This window comes from Manacus vitellinus, unplaced genomic scaffold (assembly GCF_001715985.3).
Source record: "Manacus vitellinus isolate BGI_N305 unplaced genomic scaffold, ASM171598v3 scaffold_8_pilon, whole genome shotgun sequence".
NCBI lineage: Eukaryota > Metazoa > Chordata > Aves > Passeriformes > Pipridae > Manacus > Manacus vitellinus.
The window spans coordinates 1,969,714-1,985,744 of NW_021940864.1; the positions used below are offsets into that span (position 1 = coordinate 1,969,714).

General features: G+C 39.3%; 1 protein-coding gene across 1 annotated transcript in view; it reads left to right on the top strand.

Annotated features, from left to right (window-relative positions):
* LOC103767611 (follicle-stimulating hormone receptor) overlaps nt 1-16,031 on the top strand; it is an 85,238-nt gene that overhangs the window by 27,278 nt on the left and 41,929 nt on the right. Inside the window, exon 2 of the mRNA XM_008934785.2 lies at nt 5,669-5,740. Coding sequence (XP_008933033.2) covers nt 5,669-5,740 — 72 coding nt within the window. The remainder of the gene's footprint in view (nt 1-5,668; nt 5,741-16,031) is intronic.

Sequence of the window (16,031 nt, forward strand, 5' to 3'; positions counted from 1 at the left end):
CTCATGATTCATTCCAATGAGAATTAGGACAAAAGTTTAGGGCCAAGGTGACACAGCTCAACTGATTTACGCCATCTGGGATGTGGTCTGCAGTATCTATTTGTCTCCTATTATGGCATGAAAAGCAAAACAGTCCTTCACTGTTGCATTAACTAATCAAGCAAAAACTGAAAAAAAAAAACCCAGGGTGCAGGTTTGTGTTGATTTGTGCATTTAATCAAGAGCACATTAAATAGGTCATAGCATCATTTTGTCTTTTTCTGATGTAAAGCAAAGACTCATCTGTTGCTTGTGCTATAACCTCCAGTCCCTTTCCAAAGCAAGAAGCAAAAACAAAGAAACAACCAAAAAGAATTACAGATAGTAAGATAAATTTAATTGTTAATCTTTTTGTGACAAAATGCACATTGCTGCAGAGGATTAGAAGGTGATAGCATCAGTGTATTAGCTCAGAGATTAAAGTAAAATGTTCTTCAAAATCCTATCACATTTATTTCTTTGGAACCAAATTTGGTGATTTAGTATTATGGCCACTGAATCTTTTTATTTTATTTTCCTTTGGTCCTTAAGTTATAAAGTTTATAGTATCTGCTTGATATAGTTCATTTTAGCATCATGAATTTGCAATTTACATGAGCCAGGGAAGATAATTCTACAATGCACACACTTTTCTGATTAACTGTGTGTGACTTAAGTAGATCTGAGAAATGAGTTTTAAGGAGTGTTTTGAAAGACCTAAATTCAGCCAGGTTTTATGAAGCAGAAGTTATTTTATTTTTTTTAAGCAGTCTAATTTCTGATAATCAGTGCATTCCTTTGTTGTGCCAGATTATTGCCGGTGGTGGTGGGGAGGCGTCTGGCAAGGAAGGGGGCTGGGAGGAGGCAACACTAAAGCAGAGCAGGAGAAAGCTCTGATGGAAAATTTCTACCAAAAAGCATCTTAATAATTGTTCAAGAAAAACTTGTGTAACCAGGGTCTGAAAATTCATTTGCTGAATATGTAAAATACATAATTTTTCACTTAAATGGCTAACCTCACAAATACCACACAAATGTGTCTTTACATTGATTTGCTTAGTGTGCACACTTCACAGGTTTCCTATGCACTTATTTTCAGAGACATTTAGCAGAAACCTATATGGGCCCACTTTTTTAACTTCTAATTTACCAAGTTCTTTTCATCACCCATACCTTGGGCACCAGATACTTGACTAACGACATCCAGTCCTCCATCCTTTTATGATGAGGTCAATCTCTTTTCTGTCACTGGATTCATGTGGGGCTGGATAGGAGAACATTAATTTTTCTGGAGGGTTTTTTTTTTCCTTCATGTCTTATATTCTGCCTGTCTCAACTACTTCAGCTGAAGAAGACTATTTTAGGAAAAGATCAATAAATCTTTTCATAACTAGAAATGTTAGAGGTTTATTCAGGAACATTTTAGCAGTACCTGCTGATTTCTGTTCTTTGCATCATGTCCTCTATAGGCTTTAAGTGGCACTATGATATTTCTCTTATACTAGACACAACCATACAGAAACAAGATGTATTTGTGTTGTTTGCTCTTCATAGTGATATAAAGTGTATGTTATCTATGTTACTGGCTTCATATTAACTGAGACCCCACTGCTCTAAATAACCAGGTTTATGTGTCTCTGTATAAATAAACAAAACAGTAGGAGATAGTTCTGCCCTAGTCCTGACAGGTCTAGCTTTAAGTAGCAACATTTTTTTAGTAGCTTCATAATAGAGGAATTTACTCACACGCATTCATGAGACAAATAAAAATTATATAATAAACAGGCATAAAAAACACTTAAAAATTAAAAGTAGAAAAAGCTGTGGGAATTTTGCATGTTCAGTCCAGAGGAATATATAAAGTATAAGTGTGATTGTACAACTAGAGCAGACAGTATCTATCAACAAACTGTCTAAGAATCACTTTCAACAGATATATTTAAGTCAGGATTTAGAGACCTCTCCTGGATATCAGGGCATGTATAGGAGCAACGGGCCACATTTACATCTATATTATAGTTCTGTACATAGCGAATAACATTAGTTAATATTGTCATTCTTCTATTTCCAGCTATGTATATTGCCTTCACAAGATGTAGGATAACCATCTGATGTGTGACCAACTGGGGCTTGTTTCCTTTCCTCTGATTTCTGCTCTCGCGTTTGTTAAGTTTTTGGTGGGTCCTACACTGGAGTCCTTTCTAGGACTTCTGGGACCTACTGTAGCCCAAATAAGATTAGCATCACTAAACTCTGGACTTAAAAAGTGTAATTATCAATTTTATAATTTGTCTGAGGGAAACCAGCTCTAATTGTAGGGCCTCTAGAGAGGGTGGTAAGTTCCCCCTTGTCTTCTTTAGTGGCAGAAGAAGTCTAGCCCTGGCTGCATGATGCTTGAGCCTGGACAGGGAGAGGTCCCTTGGCCACTGAGCACCCTCCCGAGGCATGAAATTCAGATGGCTGTAGCACTCAGTGTAAGGGAAGACTTGAAGAGAGGACTCCCATTCCATATCTCTGCTCTGGCTGCCAGGGCTGCATTGAGGGACAACAACGCTTCCCTCATGGCAAAGCCTGATGCGAGTGGGGGTCCTTGTGTGTGATGAGGCTGGTGCTGAAAGCCCTGGGAGATGAGATTTGATGTTTCCTGGAAGCTAACTTTGCATATGGATTTTTGGGTCACCCAACCTTCAGTCTAACCTTTCTAATGCCTTATGTTGGGCACCTGGCTCTGGCTCTGGGTTTTTAATTCCACACCATTCACTGAAGAGAGCTTTTCACTGAGAGCTTTTCAGTGCTCTCCTTACTGGTGTCTAAGGGCTAACATAAATTTTTAGGACCAAATACTGCTTATCTCTCTTACATGCATGTTTTCCAAAGGAAACTTTTTTTTAACTGTTTGTTGTGACATGAAACATGCTTGAAAAAGGTGGGCTGTATTCATTTCTTTAACCCTAAAATAGTGCCAGCAACAAAACCAAGGAAAGGCTTTTCAATTATTTTCTCCATGTACTTCAGAAAGAGTTGCTACTGAACAGTCAGTATCTCAAGTTAAGTACAGATTGATTCTTGGAGACTAATTGGTGAGATTTATTGACAATACAGCATTTGGCTAGTTATAATAGACTCCTATTCATTATATAGTTGATAATTCAACAAATAGCTGATTCTAATTTTCAATGTTCGTTATACCATTAACGCTGACTTTATTAGCCTACTCAGAGATGTTTAAAAACAATTAACCTTAATTTTTTTAAGTGAAATGTGAGATTTCAGCTATTAAATTTCAATTCTATTTTAACTGCCTCAAGGCATTAGACACGTGGCTCCTGAATTCTGGTGCCTTATTAATGCAGGATATCAGGGTCTTCAACAAAGAAACTCAAGGTCTGATTTTTAATTCTATGCAGATGTGTCTTTTCTCATATAAGTAACCCCATCTATGAATGAGGTTCCCTTCCTTCCATTAGTTTCTGTATCAGAATGTAATTTCTTGTTGTGGTGAAGGATGGCATAGGCCAGTATTTAATTAAAAAATTGCAAATGTCCTGATGACCTAAGCATGCAGAGAGAGGATTCATTTTAGCACAGTGCCATAAAAAAATGATAGGTGGCTTTTCAGACAAAGCCTGCTTTCTAGGGCTCAGAAATTAGGCGTGCATTTCTACAAAGCAGAGTTTGAGAAAGATTTCAAAGCAGATCAAAGTTAAAGAGCTTCCTGATGGTTCAGCTTTGTAGCACTAAGCCTGCTGGGTGTTCTGCAAGGATCCATTGTGTCTAACTGCTCCGAAAGCACAGCCGAAAGCACAGCCGTAGCTTTGCATGCATTACACCAGCCCTGTTTTCAGTAGGGTTTTACAAATTGCCTAATCCTGGATAGGCCTTTTCTGGGAAGCTCTTTTATCCTTCTAACATTTGCATAATGATCTCAATACTGTAATTCTTGTGTGACAGTATGTTGAAGCTCTTTCTGATTTACATTAATGATAGTACAAGAATAATGAAATACCAAATTGACTTCATCGTCTTTCAGGACTGAGAATACCATAAATTTCAATGTTTAAAAAAAGTGTGGGGCCAAGTTCACTCCTGGTATAATCACAGTGACATCTCTAGAGCTAGGTGAGCTGTGCATTGACTTTGTCCTGCTTAAGTAAATGCTAACTCATGAGGGGGTAGATTCTACTAAAGACCTACAATTAAAAAATGGGAACCTTTCACATTGGTACTCTGTCAGAGTAATACTTTTTCCCCTAGAACTTTGATTAAAACTTGATAATTTCCCATGAAAATTCTAAGCTAATCATTTGAAATAAAACATAGATGAGGATTGCATGAATACTTTATGTGAACAGTAAGAAAGTCTCTTGTTTTGAGCATTGTGTTAAAATTTGCAGGACTGCACAGCAGGCTGTACCAGGCTCAGTTCCCCTTTCTGTCCTCCTGCAGACCTTACAATGAGGCAGCACAGACAGGAGATGAAAGGCAATCCCAAACAGCCATGCAAAAACAGTTCTGAGACAATAACAATTTGGAGTGATCTGGAAGATATGCTCACTGAAAAAAAGACTTCCATAGTAATTCAGAAAAAAAAATCATTTCCATTTCTGTGGGAAAATAGACTAAGAAGGTGAATCACAGAGTGTGATGTGTGTATGTATGTATGTATGTATGTAACGTGTTCATGTATGTAACAAAGGTGGGTTTGTTGGTTTTTTTAAGAAAAAAAACATTTTTTAACAACTGTCAGTCAATGCAACCAGTGTTATATGATGTCTTGCAATGAGCAGGTCATGTTAATATATACAATTGTTTGTCCTCACTACCTATGAATGATTAAATGTGTGAAAGAAGACAATTACCCAGATAACACCTTATTTCTTCGTAGAGTAGTAGAAACCCTACCTTTCATTTGTTAAGTGCCATCAGAAGTTTTCTAGTCCTCTTTGTTTACTGTCATTAAAGGAGATAAGTCCAATTTAACAAAAAGGTTTATATGATATTTTAAACGATTTTTCTTCATCAAGCATGTTATGTGACCTTTAAAAATGATAAAAATGTAGTCCTGGAGCATTTATGATCGAGTTGTGTACTCCAAAGTCCCAATTTTGGTGCACATTATCAACTAATTAGAAGAGAGACTGTGAGAAGCAATAAAGTTAATAAAGTTGCACTGATGGGAGATAGTAGCTGACTTCTTAAATTATCTGTGCAGCAGGTTAAGGTTCATCCTGCATGAGCGTGGATGTACCACCTTATAGTCTTGTAGGCAACTCACCTCCTTCTGGGTCCACAGGGAGCCTTCATCCTATGCTTGAGCATCACTCAAAAGAGCACTCGAGATGAGAAAGGCACTGTTCACTCCCAGCACACAGAGGAGCTGCAGGTCTGGATTTCTCACTGAAACAAACAGGGAAGTGGCAACTACTGATGGATGCTTTTTCCCCTGAGGAGCCCCAGTGGTCATCCAATTTCGGTCAGGGCAGCTGGGGTCCCACAGATGCTTTGAATGTTACAGCTGTATTTAGATGCCAAAGCTTTCAGCCCAGAGACTATCCTTGTACCAGTGATAAAGGCCTCCTGTGCTACCAAGGCTACTGTGCAGTCCTGTGCTGTGAATAGAGAATAATCACCCCATTTTCTCTGTTTTCAGGAGATTTGTCCTCACCAAGATGAGAGTCGTTCCAAAAGGAGCTTTTGCAGGACTTCTTGACCTAGAGAAAATGTACGTATTATGTCAACAACTATTTTACTCCAAGCAGCAGTTTCTGGTTGCAGCTCCCTATCTCTGAGCTTCATGTATTTCATCTTTGGGTTTAAAAAAAAAATAGAAACTTTTTCAATTAACACCACATATTTCAGAACAATGTTGTCATAAATACATTTTCATATCAGCAAATGGGCAGTCTTCAGTCAAAGGACTGGTTGAACATGGAGTGTCATTGCAGTTAATAAATACAGTACCATAACAGAAGTTCACAGGAAACTGATTATTTTGAGAGTTTTGGAATGAAACAGTGGAAAGATTAGGGAGGAAAGCACTCCTGTTAAGAACAGGTCAGCCAATTCCTTTTTCACTAATGAATAAATAAGATTGTTTTGTGCATGTTCAGAGTCAGCTGGCAAGATGTGTGAGAGAAATTTCTTATGGGTGATAGATCCAAAAATTTTAGCACACAAAGGGTGTAAGCACCTAATTTCTGTGAATTTTAGTGATAATCTTGGAGATACAATTATGAGCACCTCTGATGAGCCAGATGTATTGTACCTTCATTAGTACGCTACTGTGGATGTGTTGCAGCTCTACTACTAGAAGGATTATTACCTTATTTTTTAATATTATTACCCTTATTAATATGTTTTTTCCAGCTGTTCTTTAACAACAGAAAATCTATGGGTTATGTGGTGCTAGCACCAGAAATTATAACCATCACTGTCCAACCTGAACTATTCTTGGGCATGTATGATTTTTCTGAATTATTTCATATATGGGCAAATAACATTTTGCTTAGAAACAGAGCCAGTACTTGCACTGTGAGAGGAGAGGATCACAAACAGGCTGTTCACCCAAGAGGAGTCTGGGTGGGAGTGGGGCATATAAAATTCAGTGTCCTTTTCAGTGCTGTGTGTATAATGGCAAAGGTCAAAAGGACAGTTCTCTGCACCTTTTCTACCCTTTTCCCTCGTACTCTTGTATAAGTAAGGAATTTACCAAGAAAGTGAACACACCAGAAGGTATGGCCAAGAAAGTGAAAGGATTTTGAACTTGGAGAAGGATGGATGGATGGATGGATGGATGAATGGATGGAGGATGAACAAACAGTGAACATGCAAGGATTGAAGAGCTGCTATCAGTAGCAAGTAGTAAAGCTCAGATGGTATTTGGCCTTTTCTGAAATAGGAGATCCATTTCAGAGTATCACTGTAGGTTCAGGAGTCTTCTCTCAGCATGTACAAACTAAAAATCTTCCCACTTATGGATCCAGCCTCTCATAAACCCAGCAAGCACCACTGTAAAAGGTAATTTTTCTTGAAAAAAAAAAAAAGTCCTAGTTAGGGCTAAGATCACCTCTGTGTTGCCAGTTTTGTTGGCACTTGTTTCTCCCCAGTCCTGTGGAGTTCCTTTTAGCCCAGTCCTTATGGAAAATCATTGAGCTCTCTGGTGTATGAATTGAGTTGCAAAGTGCATTGTGAGCTGCTTCTGTTATCTTTAATTACTCAGAAACCATATGTCAGATAGGTATGAAGGCATTGAATAGATTGTCTCTAAGTGGTGATCTATTGTTAACCAAAAAATTTATATATGGTAATGGGCTCAATTTGAAAATACATCCACCTGCTAGTAGTACATGGAGGAGAAATGGGGACAGACAGTTTATAGCAAAACATCCTTGAAAATAAAATTGTGATAAATATGTAAATGAGACCAATCAACATCAACAAAGATGCAGTATTTGCAGATGATATGGCAAACAGATAAATTTGAAATAGCTCGCAAATCCTAAACCTAACCCATAAAACATTCATCAGAAATATTCATGATAATGTAGGGACAAAAAAGTGGGTAATCAAATAATAGATTTGCATATAAAAACGCAGCCTTTGTATGAAAGCCTTTTTACTCTTGCAAGATCATGCACAGAAAGAAAGATTAAGCAAACTGTAGCCTATTTAAGGAAAACAGATATTAATATTGTGGTACCTCCACGTGGTAAAATGTAGATAGCCTGATGTACACAAATTAGATACTTCAACATAGTATATGTATGTGCTCACCTAGAACTAAATAGAATAAAAATGAAGTGACAATATTTCATGAATGCATTACTGAAGAAACATTAATGAAGAAAAACCAGTATCTTGTGCAGTCCAACATATCTCTACACACAATTTTTTTTGCTAATAAATCATTCCTAAGTGTGTTTCTGAGAACAGGGTAGGTTTTAAAGCCCAGAATTTGGAGGGAAATGGTGGTCTTTGAAATCATTTTTTGGGGATGAGCTGGTTGATTACAAGTTGGAACATGGTAGTCAGAGGCTGTCCTGGGCATAGTGACCATGAAATTATAGAGTTTTCAATTTTCGGTGAAGCATGGAAGGAGGTGAACAAAACCACTACCTTGGACTTTGGGAGGGCAGAATTTGGCCTGTTTAGGACACTGGTTCAGAAAGTCCCTCAGGAAGCAGTCCTTAATAGCAAAGGGGTCCTGGAAGGCTGGACATACTTTAAGAAGGAAATCTTAAAGGCACAGGAGCAGACCATCCCTGTGGGTCAAAAGACAAGCTGTCAGGGAAGAAGACCTGCCTGGCTGAATAGGGAGCTTTCACAGGAACCCAGGGAAAAAACAGAGTTTGTGACCTCTGAAAGAAGGGGCAGGCAACTCAGGAAGAATACAAAGATGTTGTTAGGGCATGTAGAAAGAAAATTAGAAAGGTGAAAGCTCAGGTAGAACTCAATCTGGCTACTGCTATGAAAGACAATAAAAAGTATTTTTATAAATACATTAACAACAAAAGTAGGGCCAAGGAAAATCTCCATCCTTTATTGGATACAAGATGGGAACATTGTCACCAAGGATGAGGAAAACACTGACATACTTAATGCCTTCTTTGCCTCAGTCTTTAACTGAAAGACAGGTTATGCTCAGGGTAACCAGCCCTGAGGGGGTAGAAAGGGATGGGGAGCAAAATAAACTCCCTGAAATCCAGGAAGGAGTCATTAGTGACCGGCTGAGCCAGTCAGAAGTCAATGGGGACAGATGGTATTCACCTGAGGGTGCTGATGGAGCTGGTGGAAGAGCTTGAAAAGCCATTCTCCATCATTTATCATCAGCCCTGGTTAACCAGGGAGGTCTCAGGTGACTGAAAGTTGACCAGTGTGAGACCCATCAACAAAAAGAGTCAGAGGGAGGATCCAAGGAACTACAAACCTGTCAGCCTGACCTTGGAGCCCAGGAAGGTTATGGAACAGATTATCTTAAGTGCAATCACACAGCACATACAGGACAACCAGAGCATCAGACCCACTCAGGATGGGTTTAGGAAAGGCAGGTACTGCTTGACCAACCTAATCTATTTTTATGACCAAGTGACCAACCTAGTAGGAAAGGCTGTGGATATATAGTTTTCCTAGACTTCAGTAAAATCTTTAATACTGTCTCCCACAGCATTCTCCTGGAAAACTGGCATCCCATGGCTTGGAGAGCTGCACTCTGCTGGGTTAAGGACTGGCTGATGACTGGGCCCAGAGAGTAGAGGTGAATGGTACCAGAGGGTGGCTGGTCACTAGGGGTGTCCCCCAGGGATCAGCATTGGGGCCAGTCCTGTTCAACATCTTTATTGATGAGGAGATCGAGTGTACCCTCATTAAATTTGCGGACAGAACCAAGTTGGGTGGGAGTGTTGATCTGCTGGAGGGTAGGAAGGCTCTGCATAGGGATGTGGGCAGGCTGGATAGATGGGCCGAGACCAGCAGTATGACATTCCATACTTGGTGAAGTGCCAAGTCCTGCACTTGGGTCACAACAACCCCATGGAATGTGACAGGCTGGGGGATAGAGTGGCTGGAAAGCTGCCCGACAGAAAAAGACCTGGGGGTGCTGGCTTATAGCTGGCTGAACGTGAGCCAGCAGTGTGGCCCAGAAGGCCAATCTCATCCTGGCTTGTATAAGCAATAGTGTGGCCAGCAGGACTAGGGAAGTGATTGTCCCCTTGTACTTGGCACTGGTGAGGCCACATCTCCAGTGCTGTGTCCAGTTCTGGGCCCCTCACTACAGGAAAGATATTGAGGTGCTGGAGCGAGTCCAGAGATGGCCAACAGAGCTGGGTGAGGGTTAGAGAGTAGGTCTTATGATGAGGGGCTGAGGGAGTTGGGGTTGTTTTAGCCTGGAGAAGAGGAGGCTCAAGGGAAACCTTATCATTCGCTGTAACTACCTGAAAGGAGGCCCTAGTAAAGTGGGGTTCAACCTCTTCTCCCAGGCAACTGGTGACAGGATGAGAGAAAACGGCTTCAAGCTGCATCAGTGGAGGTTAAGGTTGGACATCACGAGGAATTTCTTCACAGAAAGGGTGATTAAACATTGGAATGGACTGCCCAGAGAGGTGGCACTTAGTGCTTTGGGCATGGCTTTTAGTGCTTTGGTTTAGTTGACACTATGGTGTTTGGTCAAAGGTTGGACTCGATGGTCTTGGAGGGTCCCTTCCAACTCAGAATACTCTGTGAAATATCTGTCTTCTCCAACCTAAATGATTCCATGATTCTATTCTATGATTCCAAGTTAAATTAGAGATGAGTTCTTCATAGGAATCCTAACTCTGTTGTATTTACCTTCAAAGTGAATTGAGGCTTTTGAACACATGCACCAAAAATTTCTGGTTTTCAATTAAAAATAATTCCATAATATTTTCCTGCTTTCTCTATGCATTTTAGTGTCTTCTCAAACACCCAAACTGCTGAGAGCTTTGAATAGATGTATTTTGCCAGAAAATATCAAATACTTTCAGTTAGGCTTCAGTCAGAGTACTCAGGCAAGATCTCCCTTGTTTGCCATTTGGACTCTCCAAGGACTTTCCAGAATGGACACTAGGGAGTATGACTCATCACAGAAAAAATAGTGTGACTGGGAAATGATGGCATGGAGCACTTGATCTGCTCTCCCTTATGCAGTTCTAATTTTAGTTACCAAGACAAAATCTTTTGTATTTCATCTGATTTTTAATTATTTTTTTTTTTATTTTGGCAATATTGTCATTGGAATACTTTTGTCATTTTTTAATTTTTTTAAAAAATGAGAGCCCTTTTGAACTCCCTCTGGCTTGCCATTGTCTTCTCACCCGTCTAAATTACTTCAGTTACTGAAAAAAACAGGAAATGTCCATTCTGTAGACTGTCATATGGTGCAACAACTTTCCCCAATTATGTTCTAGGAGAAAGATCTTCTTGTCTTCTTAGATAAAATGTTTAAATTTATGAAATAAACTGTCAGGCTCTAATTATCAGAGATTTCTCTTACTAAACATGCGACTTGAATTTTCATATAGAAAACTATTTCAGGGACACACAAGTCTGTGGAGCAGTGTTGCCATCTTGTTGCTAGCAGCTCTGACTTCTGCACAACACTGGTTTCATGTTAATTTAGCAAATAGGTGTTCAGGAAAGCAGATTAGTTATTCTCGGTACGTGTTTAGTCTACTCCTAAGTCTTAGACAACTGGTGTGTGGCAGTTTGTCTGGACTCCTGCTTAACCAACCTGTTTACACTCCCAGAACTAATTAACATTCCAGTTACTAAATTAAAAAGCAGTGCCATGCAGGCACATACCTGGCAAAATCAATTTGACATGCTCTGCAGCAGCTATGTCATCTTCAACCTGCACTAAAAGTGCTTAATTTGGAGACTGAAGCAATATTAAGTCTCACTTTTTCTTGTGCTGTTTCCTCCTGTTACTACAAGGTAGCAAAGTAGACTTGTGAATGTTGATCTAACAGGGCCTGATTCGGTCATCATATTTAGAGGAAATTTGGTCTGATTGCATTACCCTGTGCAAGCCAAAGAGGCCTCATGTCTGCACCCTGAGGCACAGTCCACTTGAAAATTCATTATCAGTTATTTGTTCTTTTTGAAGGGTTTAAGATAAAACATAATGCTTTGGTTCATCATTTGCTTTCAAATCCAACCAGTGTGCGGCCTAAGGAAATTCAGCTATGAGGATGAAATCCTTCTTGAACTAGAAAATATCACAGAGAAAAAAAACCACCATTGTTGGCCCTGTTTTGTTTTTTGGACTAATAGAAGGACATTTCTTTAACAGATTTTGGCAAAGGCACAGTTTAAGAACACAAACCGTGCTATGGATAACAGAGCTTGATGAGCTAAGTCCTTAATGAGCTCTGGAAATCCTGGAAAGCTAAAACTTTCAGGGTTGAGGGAATCTACAAAAGTTGATAGTCCTGGAACCTGAACTTTTCTGTCTATGGAAGACAGCAGGAATATATGCACCAACTATCTTCTGCTTCCCTATGAATTTGTAGAAAAAAGCAGCTCTTAATCATGTATTTACTTCATCACTTAGTGCATTCAAGCTTTTCTGTTTTGTTTTATTTTTTTTGTTTTGTTTTTCTGCTGAGAGTGTTGATCCAGTGATCATTCATAAGAACAAATGCTGCTGGTCTGTGACCTAGATACATGAGCACCAGCTTATTTCATCTACAACAACCAACACAATGTATGATGCTAAAATCTCTCCTGTTTGCCCCATAGGAAAAAAAGGCAAGTCACACTTTCCTTTGACTTAATTAGATCATACTGTGTTATCTTTTATGTTTCAGCCAAACTCAGGTGAGGTACTTGAGGACAGCAGAGAACAGAAGAGAGTATTTTGAATCAAGGGGTATCTCTTTTCCTGCAACTGATGAAGGAGCAGAGTTCTTGGCTTGACTGTAAAAGTCTCATCTGGAGAATCTGGCATACTGGAAGTCTTCACCTTATTTAGCAAGTTTTAAAAACCTGGTGGGTTGATGGATTCACTATCCAGACCTACTTCAGCGGTAGCCACTAAAGCTTCCTGGGCTAGCAAATGGCTAACCCAACCCATCCCCCGTGCTCCTGAAAAGAGCTTCAATAAGCTCCAGCATGTGATTCTGTAACACTTGTCAGCCCAAGTGAGGGGAGGGAAGGAGGGGAGGCAGGAACCACATGATCACCTAAGGTCGAGCAGTCTGTGTCTTCTGCTCCCAAGAAAGCTGTTCAGCATTTTGCAGCTTCTCCAGTTTTTCTTGCACAGTATATTGTGTGCTGCCTCATTTGGTATGCAAAGGCTGTGTTTAAATAAGATCATTAAAGCTATTTTGAGAAAATTGTGAGGATTCAGCGTAACCAAGACATTTGGAAATTGGTTCTAGGCAGGAGTTTCTTTCTATCTTTTGTTGCATCATTTGGATAAATCTGCTATTTATTATTTTACAAGCAGCAAAATATGGATTTTCAGGATCTGCTGTGATACAGAAGTTAAGTAGTGCATATTTACAAAAATATTTATTTACATCCCTAAGGTGAAAGGGGGACACAGTGCATTCTGCGTACCAGAGTACATACTGAATAAAGTAACAATCATATTTCGGTAATAAATAGTGCAGGGTATATTCCCAAGGTGCAACCCTACGGGTATTAAATTCCAATTTACATTTGAGGAAGTTATGTGAAACATTCTGCACCTTAAGGACAGGTCATGAAAATGAGTATGCCAGTTAATGCATTTAAATTAGTCTAAATATGCATTTTGTCTCAGGGAACAGAGGACTACTGTTCAAAAATGTTAAGATGAGTAACCAACATAGGCAAAGAAATTCAAAATTCGTACTGTCATCCCAAAGAATAAATGTTTTAATGGGGCCACTCTTATATGTGGGGCTTTCCCAGCTGTATGCCTGGTCTAGTCCTGTACGAGTCAGCAGGCAGGCTGCTGGTCAGGTAGGGAGGAATCACAGGAGGCTTCCTGACTCCTGCGGGTGGACTTGCAAGTCCCAGGTGCCCCCTTCCCAGCTGCTTAATGGTGATCGGTGGTTGTGAAGCAGGGCTTTTCTATAGTGGAGGGACTGCTTGCACTTCAGGCCTCTGATTCAGCAGCAAAGTGTAAGAAAGCTTTTCCTCTGCTGGATGTGCCATACACGTTTCATAGCCCAGCAGCATCCGGGGTGTCAATCTTCATTTGCCCATTGCAACACTGCCCTTTGAAATGGGTTCCCTCAAATGGGATTTGAAAGGTGAACAGCTGTGCAAGCTTCTTCCAGGGGTCCTGTAACACATCATTGGTGGAGGAGCTGGGCAGAGCTGTGCCTTGTGCCACTGTCTGTCTGTGTGGCTGTGAGTGGCTACAGTACCTTTTCTTCTCCAGGGAGTGCCATTGCTTCAGGTGACCCTCCTGCAGCCTTTGCAAATATCATCCCATGGATAGCAAATTTTTGTGTTTGGTATGAATACATAGGAAGCCTGGTGTTCTCAATTCAAATTATTTCATGGAAGTAGAAGCTATGCCTTGGGTTCTAAACATAATGAACAATGGATGAAGACCAGGTGGTTTTATTATAATCTATAAACATTTTGCTGCATCATCACCTGGCATTCCACTTCTCCCTGTCAAAGCTTATTTGTGGAAGAGGCCTTGCTCTTGCAGTTATTGTTGTCATCCCTTGCACAATTACAAAAAAGTGAAGTAGGAATTTATTATCCATGTCAGCAGCTCACTGCTGATGTCAAAGAGCTTTGCTATATTTCGGGGAAAGCATGATCTAATGTCAATCTTTTGCTAATACTTGGGGGAACAAAATTACAAATAAAGTAAAAACTCTTAGAAGAAGAAGCTAGGGAATGTAAAATCAATTAATAGTGTCCATATCAACATTTTCTAAATTTTCTATTCAAAAAGTCACAGAAAATCATGCTAATATTTGCATATTTTAATTGAAACACATTAGAGTACAAGAAAGGAAGTATTCAATAATTCTTTCTGTGTGGTTTAGTATCTTGATGCTTGCTGTCTCTGATATAATAAATTTAGAACAGAAAAAAAATAAATACATTTTGTTATTACTTCCTTTTTTTGAACAAGAATGAGCTTTGTGGTAATGAACAGTTAGCAGAATCTTTATTTGTAAACTGCATTGATGTGAAGCCAGTGTTAAAGACTGAAGTATTTAATGGGAGAATCATCTTGCACCTCATTTCTAGTCCCTGTTTTACAGATGTCTAGACAGAGAGAGAGAGAAAAAAGAGGAATCCACTTGTCTGAATGTATACTAAATGCTTTAATGCCTCTCCCCAGCGACACACTGTTCAGATTACCTGAATTCATAAAAGATGAAATATGGGCAAATGCTTGTGTGAGTTCCCACTCTTCTTTAGGGAGAAACTTTGATCCAATGTTCTTCCGCCTTCCTCCATGCAAACAAAACAGACAAAACTAAGTGCATGCTAAATTAAGATTTGCATATCTAAATGTAGGCTCTGCAGTAGCCACATTTGTTCAAAATGAGATTTGAGGGTGAAATGCACAGTTCTTAAGAAAAAGTCTCAGTCCAGTGTCAAAGAAAAAAAACAAAAAACCTCTGCAAATGAAAATGCTGTGAATTATTAAGATTTTTCCCTCAGTTAGTAAGATTATTTCTCAGTAAGCTTGCCCTGCATTTACACTGTGTTCTGAGTGTCCTTTGCTGCTTCTAGAGCAAGACACTGGGCCAGACGGGCTGCAGGTTTGGCATCACAGGGAGAAATTTGCTTCCTCTGAATCATTAAGTTTTGCAAGGCAGCCTCAGTCTAGGTCCTTGCATTAGAGGCATGAAGCTGATTACTGCGACTGGCAAACCTACCAAGGAGCCTCAGAATTGATGGTCATCCCGTGGTGCAGAATTAATACTATAATCTTTCTTCTTTTCTCCCATGGAAATGCTTGATGCATACTGACAAGGCTGGTATGTCTGCTCACTGGCCAGCTTTTTGAGATTCATCTCATGTGCTTTTGAGTGGGTTTTTTGTTTCAAGAGGGAAAGATGGATGATGGTAGAGTCAAAAATTATCCTCCAAAATGTGTCACTTCTTCAGTTTCCATCTCTTCCTTCCAGGAGCTTCATTCTATTTTGAAGTAAAGAAAGTTTCAAGTTGTATTTTCTTAACAGATTCTTGTACTTTCAAGGTAGAATAGATTACCACCTAAGCAACTTTGTAAATATAAAAATACATATATGCTAGGTAACATAAAATAATTCTTATGCTGGATGAGTGATACATTTATTAAACTTGCATATATATATCACAAAATGAAATGAGAACTCAGAATTGCTGTTTCTGTTTACATTCTACCTTCTCAGATATAATTCATTGATCATACATGACAAAAGATGGGTCCTCTCATATGATGTGTCAGAATTTGTTCCTGATTTAAATAATTATATTTTTCTTTATAAAATCAGTGTATTCATTCTAATATCCCTAAATAATTTGTTTTTTAAAACAAGAGTCAATTT